This window comes from Pseudophryne corroboree, chromosome 3 (genome assembly GCF_028390025.1).
Source record: "Pseudophryne corroboree isolate aPseCor3 chromosome 3, aPseCor3.hap2, whole genome shotgun sequence".
In the NCBI taxonomy this organism is placed as follows: Eukaryota; Metazoa; Chordata; class Amphibia; order Anura; family Myobatrachidae; genus Pseudophryne; species Pseudophryne corroboree.
Window position 1 is genome coordinate 493,902,218 of NC_086446.1, and position 17,550 is coordinate 493,919,767.

Here is a 17,550-nt window from a genome sequence, read left to right on the forward strand (position 1 = left end):
AGATGTTGTTTCCTATAATTTTCAGTTAGCTTGTTTACTTCTGTTTTTCAGACGGTTTCGAAAATAGATTGAGACTTCATTAAATTAAGCTGGCCACACACCTAAAGATTATCTTTCCAATCAATTAACTAGTTGTCTAGTTAAGCTGGCCACACGCCTAAAGATTATCTTTCCAACCAATTAACTAGTTGTCTAGTTAGAATGAAAATATGGTAATGTATAGGAGTAAATGACAATTGACTATTTGCTCCCAATCACCGGAAAATGGACAAAAATTATAATTCAGACAAGTTGATTAAATCTCTTAAATTAAACTAATGTTTCTGATTGTCTGTTTTTTGTCCATTTTCTGGCGCTTTGAAGCAAATGGTTGATTGTCGTTTCCTCCCATCTATTACCAGATTTTCGAGTCCAACCAGCCAACTAGTTGGCTGTAAAATCTTTAGTTGTGTTGCCAGCTTTATGAATGTGCAGTCTTCATACAATCCGCTACAGCTCCTTGGGATTTTTGTATTATTGAGAAAGAAGGAAAAGGATCTCCACACCAACTAAATAATAGAGAATGCCACCTTTTAGTTTAAGGAAGAAACAGTTTGTGACAAAAGTGGTGGTGTTCTCCCAAAGAGTGAATGCACAATAATTGTTGAACAATAATGAAAGTAAAAAGAATTCATGTGTGGGGGCACGCTTAATTCAAAGTGTACCATTTTTATAAAAACGCAGCCTTTAAAAATACGTATTAGCAATAAATGACAAACATCAAACTTAAATTGTAAAGAAGGATTTGTGCTTAAACATGTAGTGACACTTAATGACATTTACATATACAGAACCATAAAGATCTGAATATAAAATTCACAAGCAGCAAAAGTATTAGATAAAAATTATAAGGATGTCACATAATATTTAAAACCAATATAAAATGCAACAGAACATTATTACAGATATTAATCCTCAGTATTTAGGCTATATTTTGTTGCACAATATTTGAATTATAGCATAAGGAAGTTACAAATAGCAATTGGACGGCAAGCCTGGTTGTTTGTAGCTAAACCTGCCTGTATCTTCAAGACTTTTTGCTTCCCCCCTGGCTCCCTAACCCTAACCTTCCTTTGTGGTACTGTATGTAAACCTAACCCCCCCCCACCCCGCAGTCTAAGCCTAACCCTCCCGCCCGCAGCCTAGCCCTAATCCTGAACATTAGTGTAGACTGAACACTTGTAGATACAGCAGGAGAACTTACTGTACAGGAACCAGATCCTGCACTTTTGTGCTGTATCTGTGGGGTTAACAGGGAACTGACAGTACAGATGCAGCTGGACCTAGAGCTAGGATGAGCCTCTACCACGGCATCCCGATGATCATAATCCCGACAGGGGAAGGTAAGTATATTTACCTTCTCCCCCCCCTCCTAACCCTAACCTTTCTTTGTGGTACGTAAACCTAACCCCCCCACCCCGCGGTATATAGCCTAACCCTCCTGCCCCACAGCCTAGCACTAACCCTCCCTGGGGGATGCCTAAACCTAACCCCCCCACCCCGCAGTATAAGCTAACCCTGCTGCCCCACAGCCTAGCCCTAACTCCCCCCGGGGGATGCCTAAACCTAACCCCCCCCACCCGCAGTATAAGCCTAACCCTCCTGCCCCACAGCCTAGCACTAACCCTCCCTGGGGGATGCCTAAACCTAAACCCCCCACCCCGCAGTATAAGCCTAACCCTCCTGCCCCACAGCCTAGCCCTAACCCTCCCCGGGGGATGCCTAAACCTAACCCCCCCCACCCCGCAGTATAAGCCTAACCCTCCTGCCCCACAGCCTAGCACTAACCCTCCCTGGGGGATGCCTAAACCTAACCCCCCCCCACCCCACAGTATAAGCCTAACCCTCCTGCCCCACAGCCTAGCCCTAACCCTCCCCGGGGGATGCCTAAACCTAACCCCTCCCTCCCCGCAGCCTAACTTAACCCACCCAGGGCAGAGCATAACCCTAACCCGGCTTACCTCTCTGGCAGTGGATGCTTTCTGTCAGGATTCTGGCGCCAGGCTGAAGACCCTATTCTGGATGCCGGTGCCGTCATTCCGAGTAGTATCGGGATTCCGGTGTCGGCATTCTGACCGGATCCCCAATATACCATAGAACAACACGCATACTGAAGGTAACACTGATGGCATCCTTCATGAAAGAGCGCTTAGAATTACACTCCAATTATCTTTGTTTTTAAAAGTCAGGCAGACATTAAAGTTCTAAAAAAATGTGCAATGCAGGCTGCGGACACAATTTAAAAGGAGACACAAATACAATCATAGGACAGGATGAAGACCAATTGTTTCATAAACAAGCAATGCATTTGACATAGAAAAAGGGAAGTAGAACCCATCTAAAGATAATGTGATATGATATGTCAAGAATACAGAACACCAGATGGTTTGTTTGTGGGGTTTTTTTTATAATTATTTTAATTGTTTTTCGCTTTTCAGATATGCTGACCTGGAGTGTATATACAATCAACTAAAAACTAATAAAGTACGCAGGATGGCAGAGCTGTTAGATAAAATGGAAAGCAGCTATTTCCCAGCATTCAAAGCATTGTTCAGGGATGTTGTAGCAGGTATGGAGTCCTCTGCACTCAGAGTAGATTCTTAGCCCTATCACTATAAAAATGTATGGTTGTTTCAGATAATGTGTCTTATGTCGGATGGACATTCCCTTTCATATAACCATCATCCACCACTTTCCTCTCTTATTTGTTCTTATGATAGAAATGAATTAGACGCAACTTCAGATTGGATTGCTATTATTATTATTATTACCTTTTATTTATAAGGTGCCACAAGGGTTCTGTAACACCGTACAAGAAATAAAGTAATATAGAAACATAGAATTTGACGGCAGATGAGAACCACTTGGCCCATCTAGTCTGCCCCTTTCTTAACCTTTAGGTAATCTCAACCCTTTTTGAACCTTAGTTCTTTGTAAGGATATTCCTATGCCTATCCCAAGCATGTTTCATTTGCTCTACTGTCTTAGCCTCTATCACAGGCATGTCAAACTCAAAATCACAACTGGGACGAATTATCAAGGTCTAAGTCTTCTAAGTCTTGTGCAGGCCACAAGAAAAAGAAAGTGTGTGTGTGTGTGTGTGTGTGTGTGTGTGTGTGTGTGTATATATATATATATATATATATATATATATATATATAATATAATATAATATAATATAGTATAAAGGTCCAGTATCCCTTATCCAAAGTGCTTGGGACCAAAAGCATTTTGGATGACAGATTAATCTCTATTTCAGAATATTTTTATGCCCCCACTATAGTATCAGTTACACATATTACCCCCAGTATAGTAGCAGATACAAGTAGTTCCCCCAGTGTAGTGCCAGTTACACATAGGGTTATATGCAATTGCGGTCGAATTCCCGAAAATGTTGAAAAACTGGACATTTTCACCCAAAAATTTTTTTTGACAATGCAATACAGTACTTTTCGCAAAAAAAACGCCCATTCCAAATTCGACTTTTTGAAACTCGACATTTGTCAAATTCGACATTTCTGCAATGGTACAAATGCGGCATTTCGACAAAAGTATATTCAATTGAAGATTGTAAATTCGACAACAGTGCTTTTAGACAGTAAATTCGTTATTTTCAATCCACCACACTTTGCTGGCGGAATCTAATAAAAAAATTTAAAAACATGTTTTTTTTGTGTTTTTTTTATTGGTAATAGCATATCTATTTATATTAGAAGGGATTAGGTACTTGGTTTGTCTATTTAGGAGGCACAAGTATTATTTATATATTTTTAAATATATATATATATATTTTTTTTTAATGGAATGGTGTAACAATCAGAAAAAAAAAATGCGTGGGGTCCCCCCTCCTAAGCATAACCAGCCTCAGGCTCTTTGAGCCGGTCCTGGTTGCCAAAATACGGGAAAAAAAATGTCAGGGGATCCCCCGTATTTTAACAACCAGCACCGGGCTCTGTGCCTGGTCCTGGTGCAAAAAATACGGGGGACAAAAAGAGTAGGGGTCCCCCGTATTTTTTGTACCAGCACCGGGCTTTACTAGCTGGACAGATAATGCCACAGCCGGGGGTCACTTTTATACAGCGCCCTGCGGCCGTGGCATTAAATACCCAACTAGTCACCCCTGGCCGGGGTACCCTGGAGGAGTGGGGACCCCTTCAATCAAGGGGTCCCTCCCCCCCAAGGGCCAGGGGTGAAGCCCGAGGCTGTCCCCCCCATCCAAGGGCTGCGGATGGGGGGCTGAAGGCCTTGTTGAAAATGTAAGAATATTGTTTTTTGCAGTAGAACTACAAGTCCCAGCAAGCCTCCCCCGCAAGCCGGTACTTGGAGAACCACAAGTACCAGCATGCGGAGGAAAAACGGGCCCGCTGGTACCTGTAGTTCTACTGCAAAAAAAATACCCAAATAAAAACAGGACACAGACACCGTGAAAGTATAACTTTATTACAAACATGCCGACACACATACTTACCTATGTTGACACGCCGACTCTGGCCACGTCTCCAATGTCGACGTCCGGGGTACCTGAAAATAAAATTATACTCACCTGATCCAGTGTCCGGTTCTTTTATTATAATCCACGTACTTGGCAAAACAAAAAAACGCATTTACCCGAACCAGACGGACTGAAAGGGGTCCCATGTTTACACATGGGACCCCTTTCCCCGAATGCAGAGACCCCCCGTGACTCCTGTCACAGAAAGTCCCTTCAGCCAATCAGGAAGCGCCACTTCGTGGCACTCTCCTGATTGGCTGTATGCGCGTCGGAGCTGTTAGACGCGCATCACACAGCCCCCCTCCATTATCTTCAATGGTGGGAACTTTGCGGTCAGCGGTGAGGTCACCCGCGGTCAGCCGCTGACCGCGGGTAACCCCACCGCTGACCGCAAAGTTCCCACCATTGAAAATGTGTCGTATTCACATCATTATTTGAATATAATGCACAAGCAGCTTATGCTGATTAAAATAATATGCATCATGCCTATATACTCTGTGTGACCGTATCTGCATACGAAATGGTACATTACAGTGTTCTCTTTTTAATTAAAAAGTTGCACGAAAGGACGCTCGATGCTACCAAGTCCACGGCAGTGCATGATTAAAAGGGTTCTTTAACGTACCAAGAGGCTAGATGTTGGTGGACACATCTCTATACCCCTTTTCTCTGACGTCCTAGTGGATGCTGGGAACTCCGTAAGGACCATGGGGAATAGCGGCTCCGCAGGAGACTGGGCACAAAAGTAAAAGCTTTAGGACTACCTGGTGTGCACTGGCTCCTCCCCCTATGACCCTCCTCCAAGCCTCAGTTAGATTTTTGTGCCCGGCCGAGAAGGGTGCACACTAGGGGCTCTCCTGAGCTTCTTAGTGAAAGTTTGAGTTTAGGTTTTTTATTTTCAGTGAGACCTGCTGGCAACAGGCTCACTGCATCGAGGGACTAAGGGGAGAAGAAGCGAACTCACCTGAAGTGCAGAGTGGATTGGGCTTCTTAGGCTACTAGACACCATTAGCTCCAGAGGGACCGAACACAGGCCCAGCCTCGGAGCTCGGTCCCAGAGCCGCGCCGCCGGCCCCCTTACAGAGCCAGAAGCAAGAAGAGGTCCGGAAAAATCGGCGGCAGAAGACATCAGTCTTCAACAAGGTAGCGCACAGCTCTGCAGCTGTGCGCCATTGTTACTCAGGCACACTTCACACTCCGGTCACTGAGGGTGCAGGGCGCTAGGGGGGGGCGCCCTGAGCAGCAATGTAAAACACCTTGGCTGGCATAAATACACCACATATAACCCCCAGGGCTATATGGATGTATTTTAACCCCTGCCAGAACTCACCTAAAAAGCGGGAGAAAAGGCCGTCGAGAAGGGGGCGGAGCCTATCTCCTCAGCACACGGGCGCCATTTTCCATCACAGCTCCGCTGGAAGGACGTCTCCCTGACTCTCCCCTGCAGTCCTGCACTACAGAAAAGGGTAAAAAAGAGAGGGGGCACTAATTTGGCGCAGTTTTGATACTAACAGCAGCTATAAAGGGAAAAGCACATTTTATAGTGGTATTCCTGTCTATATATATAGCGCTCTGGTGTGTGCTGGCATACTCTCCCTCTGTCTCCCCAACGGGCTAGTGGGGTCCTGTCCTCTATCAGAGCATTCCCTGTGTGTGTGCGGTGTGTCGGTACGATTGTGTCGACATGTTTGAGGAGGAAAATGAGATGGAGGCGGAGCAATTGCCTATTATACAGTTGTCACCCCCTAGGGAGTCGACACCTGAGTGGATGAGCTTATGGAAGGAATTGCGTGATAGTGTCAGCTCTTTACGACAGACAGTTGACGACATGAGACAGCCGGCTACTCAGCTTGTGCCTGTCCAGGGGTCTCAAACGCCATCAGGGGCTTTAAAACGCCCGTTACCTCAAATGGCAGACACAGACACGGATACTGACTCCAGTGTCGATGATGAGGAGACATACGTGACTTCCACTAGGGCCACACGTTACATGATTGAAGCAATGAAAAATGTATTGCATATCTCTGATAATACAAGTACCACTAAAAAGGGTATTATGTTTGGTGAGAAAAAACTGCCTGTAGTTTTCCTGTATCCGAGGAATTAAATGAAGTGTGTGATGAGGCGTGGGTTTCCCCCGATAAAAAACTGATAATTCCTAAAAGGTTATTGGCATCGTACCCTTTCCCGCCAGAGGATAGGGCACGTTGGGAAACACCCCCTAGGGTGGATAAAGCGCTCACACGCTTGTCTAAACAGGTAGCACTACCCTCTCCTGATACGGCCGCCCTAAAGGAACCTGCCGATAGAAAGCTGGAGAATATCCTAAAATGTATATACTCTCACACGGGTGTTATACTGCGACCAGCAATCGCCTCAGCCTGGATGTGCAGTGCGGGCCTGGCGTGGTCGGATTCCCTGACTGAAAATATTGATACCCTAGATAGGGACAGTATATTACTGACTATAGAGCATTTGAAGGATGCATTTCTATATATGCGTGATGCACAGAGGGATATTTGCCGACTGGCATCAAGAGTTAGCGCGCTGTCCATTTCTGCAAGAAGAGGTTTATGGACGCGGCAGTGGTCAGGCGATGCGGATTCTAAAAGGCACATGGAAGTATTGCCTTATAAGGAGGAGGAGTTATTTGGGGTAGGTCTATCAGACCTGGTAGCCACGGCAACTGCTGGAAAATCCACATTTTTACCCCAGGTAGCTTCTCAACCTAAGAAGACGCCGTATTATCAGGCGCAGTCCTTTCGGCCCCATAAGGGCAAGCGGGCAAAAGGCGCCTCATTTCTGCCCCGTGGCAGAGGGAGAGGGAAAAGGCTGCAACAAACAGCCAGTTCCCAGGAACAAAAGCCCTCTCCCGCCTCCGCAAAGTCCTCAGCATGACGCTGGGGCTTTACAAGCGGACTCAGGCACGGTGGGGGCCCGTCTCAAGAAGTTCAGTGCGCAGTGGGCCCACTCGCAAGTGGACCCCTGGATCCTTCAAGTGGTATCTCAGGGGTACAAATTGGAATTCGAGACGTCTCCCCCTCGCCGTTTTCTAAAGTCTGCTTTACCGACGTCTCCCTCAGACAGGGAGGCAGTATTGGAAGCCATTCACAAGCTGTATTCCCAGCAGGTGATAATCAAGGTACCCCTCCTACAACAGGGAAAGGGGTACTATTCCACACTATTTGTGGTACCGAAGCCGGACGGCTCGGTGAGACCAATTTTAAACCTAAAATCCTTGAACACTTACATACAAAGGTTCAAATTCAAGATGGAGTCACTCAGAGCAGTGATTGCAAACCTGGAAGAAGGGGACTATATGGTGTCTCTGGACATCAAAGATGCTTACCTACATGTCCCAATTTACCCTTCTCACCAAGGGTACCTCAGGTTTGTGGTACAGAACTGTCACTATCAGTTTCAGACGCTGCCGTTTGGATTGTCCACGGCACCCCGGGTCTTTACCAAGGTAATGGCCGAAATGATGATACTCCTTCGAAGGAAGGGAGTTTTAGTTATCCCTTACTTGGACGATTCCCTGATAAGGGCAAGATCCAGGGAACAGTTGGAAGTCGGGGTAGCACTATCTCAGATAGTGCTGCGCCAGCACGGTTGGATTCTCAATATTCCAAAATCGCAGCTGATCCCGACGACACGACTTCTATTCCTAGCGATGATCCTGGACACAGTCCAGAAAAAGGTGTTTCTCCCGGAGGAGAAAGCCAGGGAGTTATCCGAACTAGTCAGAAATCTCCTAAAACCAGGCCAAGTCTCAGTGCATCAAGGCACAAGGGTCCTGGGAAAGATGGTGGCTTCTTACGAAGCAATCCCATTCGGCAGATTCCACGCAAGAACCTTCCAGTGGGATCTGCTAGACAAATGGTCCGGGTCGCATCTTCAGATGCATCAGCGGATAATCTTGTCACCAAGGACAAGGGTGTCTCTCCTGTGGTGGTTGCAGAGTGCTCATCTTCTAGAGGGCCGCAGATTCGGCATTCAGGACTGGGTCCTGGTGACCACGGATGCCAGCCTGAGAGGCTGGGGAGCAGTCACACAGGGAAGAAATTTCCAGGGCTTGTGGTCAAGCCTGGAGACATTACTTCACATAAATATCCTGGAGCTAAGGGCCATCTACAATGCTCTAAGCCTAGCAAGACCTCTGCTTCAAGGTCAGCCGGTGCTGATCCAGTCAGACAACATCACGGCAGTCGCCCACGTAAACAGACAGGGCGGCACGAGAAGCAGGAGGGCAATGACAGAAGTTGCAAGGATTCTCCGCTGGGCGGAAAATCATGTGATAGCACTGTCAGCAGTGTTCATTCCGGGAGTGGACAACTGGGAAGCAGACTTCCTCAGCAGACACGACCTCCACCCGGGGGAGTGGGGACTTCACCCAGAAGTCTTCCACATGATTGTGAACCGTTGGGAAAAACCAAAGGTGGACATGATGGCGTCCCGCCTCAACAAAAAACTAGACAGGTATTGCGCCAGGTCAAGGGACCCTCAGGCAATAGCTGTGGACGCTCTGGTAACACCGTGGGTGTACCAGTCAGTGTATGTGTTCCCTCCTCTGCCTCTCATACCCAAGGTACTGAGAATCATAAGAAGGAGAGGAGTAAGGACTATACTCGTGGCTCCGGATTGGCCAAGAAGGACTTGGTACCCGGAACTTCAAGAGATGCTCACGGAGGACCCGTGGCCTCTACCTCTAAGAAAGGACCTGCTCCAGCAGGGACCCTGTCTGTTCCAAGACTTACCGCGGCTGCGTTTGACGGCATGGTGGTTGAACGCCGGATCCTAAAGGAAAAAGGCATTCCGGATGAAGTCATCCCTACCCTGATCAAAGCCAGGAAGGATGTAACCGTACAGCATTATCACCGTATTTGGCGTAAATATGTTGCGTGGTGCGAGGCCAGGAAGGCCCCTACAGAGGAATTTCAACTGGGTCGTTTCCTGCATTTCCTGCAAACAGGACTGTCTATGGGCCTAAAATTAGGGTCCATTAAGGTTCAAATTTCGGCCCTGTCGATTTTCTTCAAGAAAGAACTGGCTTCAGTTCCTGAAGTTCAGACGTTTGTCAAGGGGGTACTGCATATACAGCCTCCTTTTGTGCCTCCAGCGGCACCTTGGGATCTCAATGTAGTTTTGGGGTTCCTAAAATCACATTGGTTTGAACCACTCTCCACTGTAGACTTAAAATATCTCACTTGGAAAGTGGTAATGCTGTTAGCCCTGGCTTCAGCCAGGCGTGTCTCAGAATTGGCGGCTTTATCCTATAAAAGCCCTTACCTAATTTTTCATATGGACAGGGCAGAATTGAGGACTCGTCCTCAATTTCTCCCTAAGGTGGTTTCAGCGTTTCACTTGAACCAGCCTATTGTGGTACCTGCGGCTACTAGGGACTTGGAGGACTCCAAGTTGCTGGACGTAGTCAGGGCCCTGAAAATATATGTTTCCAGGACGGCTGGAGTCAGGAAATCTGACTCGCTGTTTATCCTGTATGCACCCAACAAGCTGGGTGCTCCTGCTTCTAAGCAAACTATTGCTCGTTGGATTTGTAGTACAATTCAGCTTGCACATTCTGTGGCAGGCCTGCCACAGCCAAGATCTGTAAAAGCCCATTCCACAAGGAAGGTGGGCTCATCTTGGGCGGCTGCCCGAGGGGTCTCGGCTTTCCAACTTTGCCGAGCAGCTACTTGGTCAGGGGCAAACACGTTTGCAAAATTCTACAAATTTGATACCCTGGCTGAGGAGGACCTTGAGTTCTCTCATTCGGTGCTGCAGAGTCATCCGCACTCTCCCGCCCGTTTGGGAGCTTTGGTATAATCCCCATGGTCCTTACGGAGTTCCCAGCATCCACTAGGACGTCAGAGAAAATAAGAATTTACTTACCGATAATTCTATTTCTCGTAGTCCGTAGTGGATGCTGGGCGCCCATCCCAAGTGCGGATTGTCTGCAATACTTGTACATAGTTATTGTTACAAAAATCGGGTTATTATTGTTGTGTGCCATCTTTTCAGAGGCTCCTCTGTTATCATGCTGTTAACTGGGTTCAGATCACAGGTTGTACGGTGTGATTGGTGTGGCTGGTATGAGTCTTACCCGGGATTCAAAATCCTTCCTTATTGTGTACGCTCGTCCGGGCACAGTATCCTAACTGAGGCTTGGAGGAGGGTCATAGGGGGAGGAGCCAGTGCACACCAGGTAGTCCTAAAGCTTTTACTTTTGTGCCCAGTCTCCTGCGGAGCCGCTATTCCCCATGGTCCTTACGGAGTTCCCAGCATCCACTACGGACTACGAGAAATAGAATTATCGGTAAGTAAATTCTTATTTATCTGATGTGTCCTCATACAGCTTTGCTGTAGTCATGCCAAACAGCCCATCTTGGCACCCCGGGTCTCATGAGAATCTTCTAGTGCCGGGCGTCTTTATTGCTTTTTTTTTACAGAAAATGCGTCTTTCCTGCCATGCACAACACATGGCCCAGCTCAGCGCTGCCTGTCTCCTGGGGAGCTCTGCTGCTGGGTCCCTTGCGGCGTGATGTGTCACCTATGCTGTGCCTGTGTCCCCTATACTGTCAACTCTGCGGTGCCCCAGCTGGATGCATCTCACGCAATCCCACACCCGCATCTCCCCCAACCGCAGCATCACCGCACACACCCACCTCAGCACCCCTGCAACCGCCCCTCCCCCACCCACGGTGGCTCCGGACCTCCTCCCCCACCGCGGCACCCCCGCACCCGCCCTTCCACCACCCATGGCACCCCAGCACCCACCCTTCCCCCACCCACGCCACCCACGCACCCCCCCACCCACGCACCCCCCCATTCCCCCACCCACAACCCCCACAACCACTCCTACCCCACCTGCAGCACCCCAGCACCCGCCCCCCACCCAAACTGCGGTTGTTCAGGACTCTCTCCCGCACCTGCAGCACACCCGGACACCCTCCCCCATCCGTGTCTATCTCGCACCCGCCACTTCCCCATCCTTAGCACTTCCCGCCCCCCCTCCACCAGCAGCATCGACAGACACCCTCCCCCATCCGCAGTCCCCCCGCACCCACCCCTACCCGAAGCACCCCCGCAACCACCCCTCCCCCACCCACGGTACCCCGGACACCCTCCACCATTCGCGTCTCCCCCGCACCCGCCACTCCCCCAACCTCAGCACCTACTAGGTGATTCATCATGCCCTTCGTGCGCTGTTCACACCATCACAAGGGACTACAGCCCCTTAACCATCGCATGCCCTTTGTCTGCGCAATATTTAACCAATCACAAAATTATGTTTGGAGGTAATACTCCATATAATCAAATTATTGCACGCCCCAAGGCCGTGCAAGGGTTAAGGGGGCGTAGCCCCTTGCGACGGTGTGAAGAGCGCCGTAGGGTGCGATGAGCCACCTAGTATCCTATATTTTTATCAGGTTAGATGGGTTTAGTTTGGTTATTTACGTTTTATTTTCTCTCTACACATTCACTAATCTTACATTTATTTGGCTATTTTGCCGAGAGCAGCTACTGTACTTCATCTAACAGCTTTTCTACCTCTATTCGATCCCTGTTCTCACACGATTCATTTTTACGTTGTCTATGCTTTGATGTTCCATAACAGTTAATTATAAAAACCAACGATTAAAATTAAGTTATCCAATTCTATATATGCCTCTTTGTATTTTTTTTTTTTTGTCAATTACAGCCTGACACAACTTGTTGCTTATTGTTTTGTTTTTTTGATTAGTCAAAATTAGTAAAGCAGATTGGAAAAAAAGCAACAAAAAAAACAACAAAGCAGGGTCTGATAATATTAGTCCCCTAAACAATGATAAACGGGCCTTTGTTACAAATGACAATGATAAGTCATGTATTAAATACTTTATCTTTCTCTGTGAACACCAAGCAACAAGCTGATATTATATAATAATGTTACACTGTACCAAAAGTACCGCTGTGACTGGTAGCAGTCTTGGGTGCCAATTGGAATGTGAATAAACCACATGGACTAGATGGCGTACATCCCTCAGAGAGCTTTTCCTCATTATTGCTAGACCATCATTTCTAATTGTTAAGCACTCCCTGTACCCTGGTATGGTACTGTTGTTTTAGCAAAAAGTTATAATTACTATGTGGTACCAATTTTCAAATGGTGACTGAGGTCACTGCCTTGTAACCTTAGATAAGTTCAGTTTTGTAGTGGAAAAGATAGTTGAGGGTATGTTAAGGGCTTGTATTCAGGAATTTTTTCTAGAAAATAATATAATCAGCCAGAGCCAATATAAATTTTTTATAGCCAAATCTGTTTGCATTGTATGACGAATTAAAGACGAAATAGGGCAGGGCATGTTGGTGGATGTAGAACATTTAGATTTAGGGCAGTATGCTATTAAATACAGTGATTTATCGCATGGTAACAACAGGCTTTTTAGCCCAATAATACTATCAGGTTATCCAATTACAGCCCATATTTACCATGCGGTAACTCACCCGTTATCGTGTGATAATACATGGGATCCAGGATAAGTTCCCGTTTCCATGTGTTATCAGGCAAAAACGGGTCTCCTGGGGCTGCTTATCGGGATTATGCTTCACATGTCTGAGGCACGCAAAGTAAAATCCCCGATTAAGTGTTGGCTTCCTGGCTAATTAGTCATTCACGGCAGCTAATTGGATATCGCCCTAAAGAGCCCTACAGACTGGGTGACCCGCCGCCGAGCTGCCCGACCGCCGATATGGCAGATGGGCGATCCGGCGGCGGGGGGAGAGGTGACGGAGGGGGGGGGGGGGGAGTGAAGTGTCTTTACTCCCCCTGTCACCTGGCGCCATTGCAATAAATGCCAATATGGACAATCTTGTCCATATTGGCCTACATGCATAAGCAACGCGGCACCAACAATGAACGAGCGCGGGGCCGCGCATCGTTCATCGTTGGTGCCTACACACTGCATGATATGAACGAGTTCTCGTTCATTAATGAACGAGAATGTTCATATCGTGCAGTTTTATCTGTCAGTGTGTAGGGCCCTTTAGACTTTGACACATAACTAAAGATATAACTGGATAAAATACTGGTTAAAACAGTGTTTAGAGAGTGCTTATGAATTTGAATCAGTGCTCTTTACTTGTTTAGAAATGATATAAAAGTTTGTTGTAAATGTATTTTTAAAATACAAGATGACTTGTAGCATAGATTTCACTAGTCCAGGAACAGTTTAGCTGTGGTTCCAGCGTTTAACTAGTCCCTACTGGATTCATAGGCTGCATTTTCTTGTATATTGTTTTAGCCAAGAAAAAAAGGCTTCTTCAGAGATGTAAATCTGTAATCCAAACATGCCTTTGTTTTGCTTCATTCCAGCCTTGTCAGAAGCTCAGGATATTAATCTCTACCTAAAGCCTCTTCATCGCCACTTTGACGAAATAGAGAATGTTGAATTTAATGAAGTAAAACCTCTAATTGTTCCTCTGCTGCATGTGCTGTGCTTGGTGTGGGCTCGTTCCAAATACTACAACACCCCCACAAGGATTATAGTCCTGATGCAGGAAATCTGCAACCTCTTCATCCAGCAGGTAAGTTAGTTACTGCACCCAGCAATGTCCAGAGATGGGTTTTAAGTTATAGGCAGGCTCTGAGAGGCTAGGACCAGAACAGTGTGCAAGCTCTGGGGCATTTTTTGTAAGGCCAGGGTCAGATGGGTACAGACTAACAATGGTAGTCCAATACTAGAGGCAGTTTGGTTACATGCTGGGGGTACAAAGAACCTCAAGAAAGAATATCCTCCTTGTAACCCAGTTATTTTTTGACAGTGATTCATAAAATGGGTTTTTATCATACTATACCTTGCTTGATAGTGCATCTTCCCTAGGACTCTTGGATGTAAACTATCCTTTAATATGTAGCTGCCAATCATATTTATATTTATATTCAGCTATTTTGTATATAAAGGGCACTACTACTGTACTGCTTGACTTTATGTGTATATGGGCATTACTACTATGTGGCATTATGTGTATAAGGGGCATTACTACTGTGTGGCATAACTTGTATAGGGGTCTCTACTATGTGATGTAATGTGAATAAGGGGTACTACATTGTGACATAACGTAAATAAGGGACTCTACCCTGTGAATAAGGGGTACTTCTGTGTTGTAACATTAATAAAGGCGCCTACTGTATGACTTAATATGAATGAGGAGCTCTGCTGTGTGACATAATGTGAACAAGGGGCTCTGCTGTGTAACATAATGTGAATAAGAGGCATTACTGCATGACATAAATAAAGGGTACTACTGTTTGGCATAATGTGAATAAGGGGTACTACTGTGTGATGTAGTGGGACTTCAGCTGGCAGAACGTGCAGAGGGATATTGTCAAGTGGTAGTAGTACAGGCTGTAGTAAACAGGTGTTTTTTTGTACAAAACAGATAAAAGATTAAAAAGTCAGGGGAGAGTCTGGAGGTAAGAATGAGAGGGGTTACCAAAGAGGAGGAAAGACTTAAATCAAAGATAGATACAGAGTAAGTGTATCACTTGTTATGGTCAGAGATGCATGAGTGCATGTTGTTATTAAGGGCTTTGAAGATTATGAGAAGCTTGAATTGAATTCTTAAGGAAATGGGGAGCCAGTGGAGGGATTTTCAGGACAGTACAGCAGATGTGTAACTAAAGGATGATCAGTCTTGCTGTGGCATTTAAGGCAGATAGTAGAGGGGACAGCCGGCTGAGGAGAAGGTCAGATAGTGGGAAATTGCAGTAATTAATAAGGGAGATAATAAACAAATGGATAAAGGGGTTTGGTAACATATTGAATGAGAAAGGGGCATATTCTGGCAATGAGTCGATGAGACCTCACAAGACACTGGATGTGTGCACTGAATCTGAGTGATGAATTATTGTTTTTTCTCTAACGTCCTAAGTGGATGCTGGGGACTCCGTAAGGACCATGGGGAATAGCGGCTCCGCAGGAGACTGGGCACAAAAGTAAAGCTTTAGAACTACCTGGTGTGCACTGGCTCCTCCCCCTATGACCCTCCTCCAAGCCTCAGTTAGATTTTTGTGCCCGAACGAGAAGGGTGCACACTAGGTGGCTCTCCTGAGCTGCTTAGTGAAAAGTTTAGTTTTAGGTTTTTTATGTTCAGTGATACCTGCTGGCAACAGGCTAACTGCATCGAGGGACTAAGGGGAGAAGAAGCGAACTCACCTGCGTGCAGAGTGGATTGGGCTTCTTAGGCTACTGGACATTAGCTCCAGAGGGACCGATCACAGGCCCAGCCATGGATAGGTCCCAGAGCCGCGCCGCCGGCCCCCTTACAGAGCCAGAAGACAGAAGAGGTCCGGAAAATCGGCGGCAGAAGACGTCCTGTCTTCAACAAGGTAGCGCACAGCACTGCAGCTGTGCGCCATTGCTCTCAGCACACTTCACACTCCGGTCACTGAGGGTGCAGGGCGCTAGGGGGGGGCGCCCTGAGACGCAATAAAAACACCTTGGATGGCAAAAAAAATGCATCACATATAGCTCCTGGGCTATATGGATGAATTTAACCCCTGCCAGAATACACAGAAAAACGGGAGATAAGGCCGCCGAGAAGGGGGCGGAGCCTATCTCCTCAGCACACTGGCGCCATTTTCCCTCACAGCTCCGTTGGAGGGAAGCTCCCTGGCTCTCCCCTGCAGTCACTACACTACAGAAAGGGTTAAAAAAGAGAGGGGGGCACTAATTACGCGCAGTATTAAAAATACAGCAGCTATAAGGGGAAAAACACTTATATAAGGTTATCCCTGTATATATATAGTGCTCTGGTGTGTGCTGGCAAACTCTCCCTCTGTCTCCCCAAAGAGCTAGTGGGGTCCTGTCCTCTATCAGAGCATTCCCTGTGTGTGTGCTGTGTGTCGGTACGTTTGTGTCGACATGTATGAGGAGAAAAATGATGTGGAGACGGAGCAGATTGCCTGTAATAGTGATGTCACCCCCTAGGGGGTCGACACCTGAGTGGATGAACTGTTGGAAGGAATTACGTGACAGTGTCAGCTCTGTATAAAAGACAGTGGTTGACATGAGACAGCCGGCTACTCAGCTTGTGCCTGTCCAGACGTCTCATAGGCCGTCAGGGGCTCTAAAGCGCCCGTTACCTCAGATGGCAGATATAGACGCCGACACGGATACTGACTCCAGTGTCGACGGTGAAGAGACAAATGTGACTTCCAGTAGGGCCACACGTTACATGATTGAGGCAATGAAAAATGTTTTACACATTTCTGATAATACGAGTACCACCAAAAAGGGGTATTATGTTCGGTGAGGAAAAACTACCTGTAGTTTTCCTGAATCTGAGAAATTAAATGAGGTGTGTGATGATGCGTGGGTTTCCCCCGATAACAACTGATAATTTCTAAAATGTTATTGGCATTATATCCTTTCCCGCCAGAGGTTAGGGTGCGTTGGGAAACACCCCCTAGGGTGGATAAAGCGCTCACACGCTTGTAAGAACAAGGGCTCTACCCTCTCCTGAGATGGCCGCCCTTAAGGATCCTGCTGATAGAAAGCAGGAGGGTATCCTAAAATGTATTTACACACATACTGGTGTTATACTGCGACCAGCAATCGCCTCAGCCTGGATGTGCAGTGCTGGGTTGGCGTGGTCGGATTCCCTGACTGAAAATATTGATACCCTAGATAGGGACAGTATATTATTGCCTATAGAGCATTTAAAAGATGCATTTCTATATATGCGTGATGCACAGCGGAATATTTGCCGACTGGCATCAAGTCTAAGTGCGTTGTCCATTTCTGCCAGTAGAGGGTTATGGACACGACAGTGGTCAGGTGATGCGGATTCCAAACGGCATTTGGAAGTATTGCCTTATTAAGGGGATGAGTTATTTGGGGTCGGTCTTTCAGACCTGGTGGCCACGGCAACAGCTGGGAAATCCACGTTTGTACCCCAGGTCGCCTCTCAACATAAGAAGACGCCGTATTATCAGGCGCAGTCTTTTCGTGGGCAAGCGGGCAAAAGGTTCCTCA

General features: G+C 46.8%; 1 protein-coding gene across 5 annotated transcripts in view; it reads left to right on the forward strand.

Moving 5' to 3' along the window:
- The window catches only part of DNAH9 (dynein axonemal heavy chain 9), a 1,014,643-nt gene that overhangs the window by 221,763 nt on the left and 775,330 nt on the right, over positions 1–17,550 (forward strand). For all 5 annotated transcript variants that reach the window (XM_063960955.1, XM_063960958.1, XM_063960957.1 and 2 more), the window contains exons 5-6: positions 2,478–2,608; positions 13,887–14,098. In XM_063960955.1, coding sequence (XP_063817025.1) covers positions 2,478–2,608; positions 13,887–14,098 — 343 coding nt within the window. The remainder of the gene's footprint in view (positions 1–2,477; positions 2,609–13,886; positions 14,099–17,550) is intronic.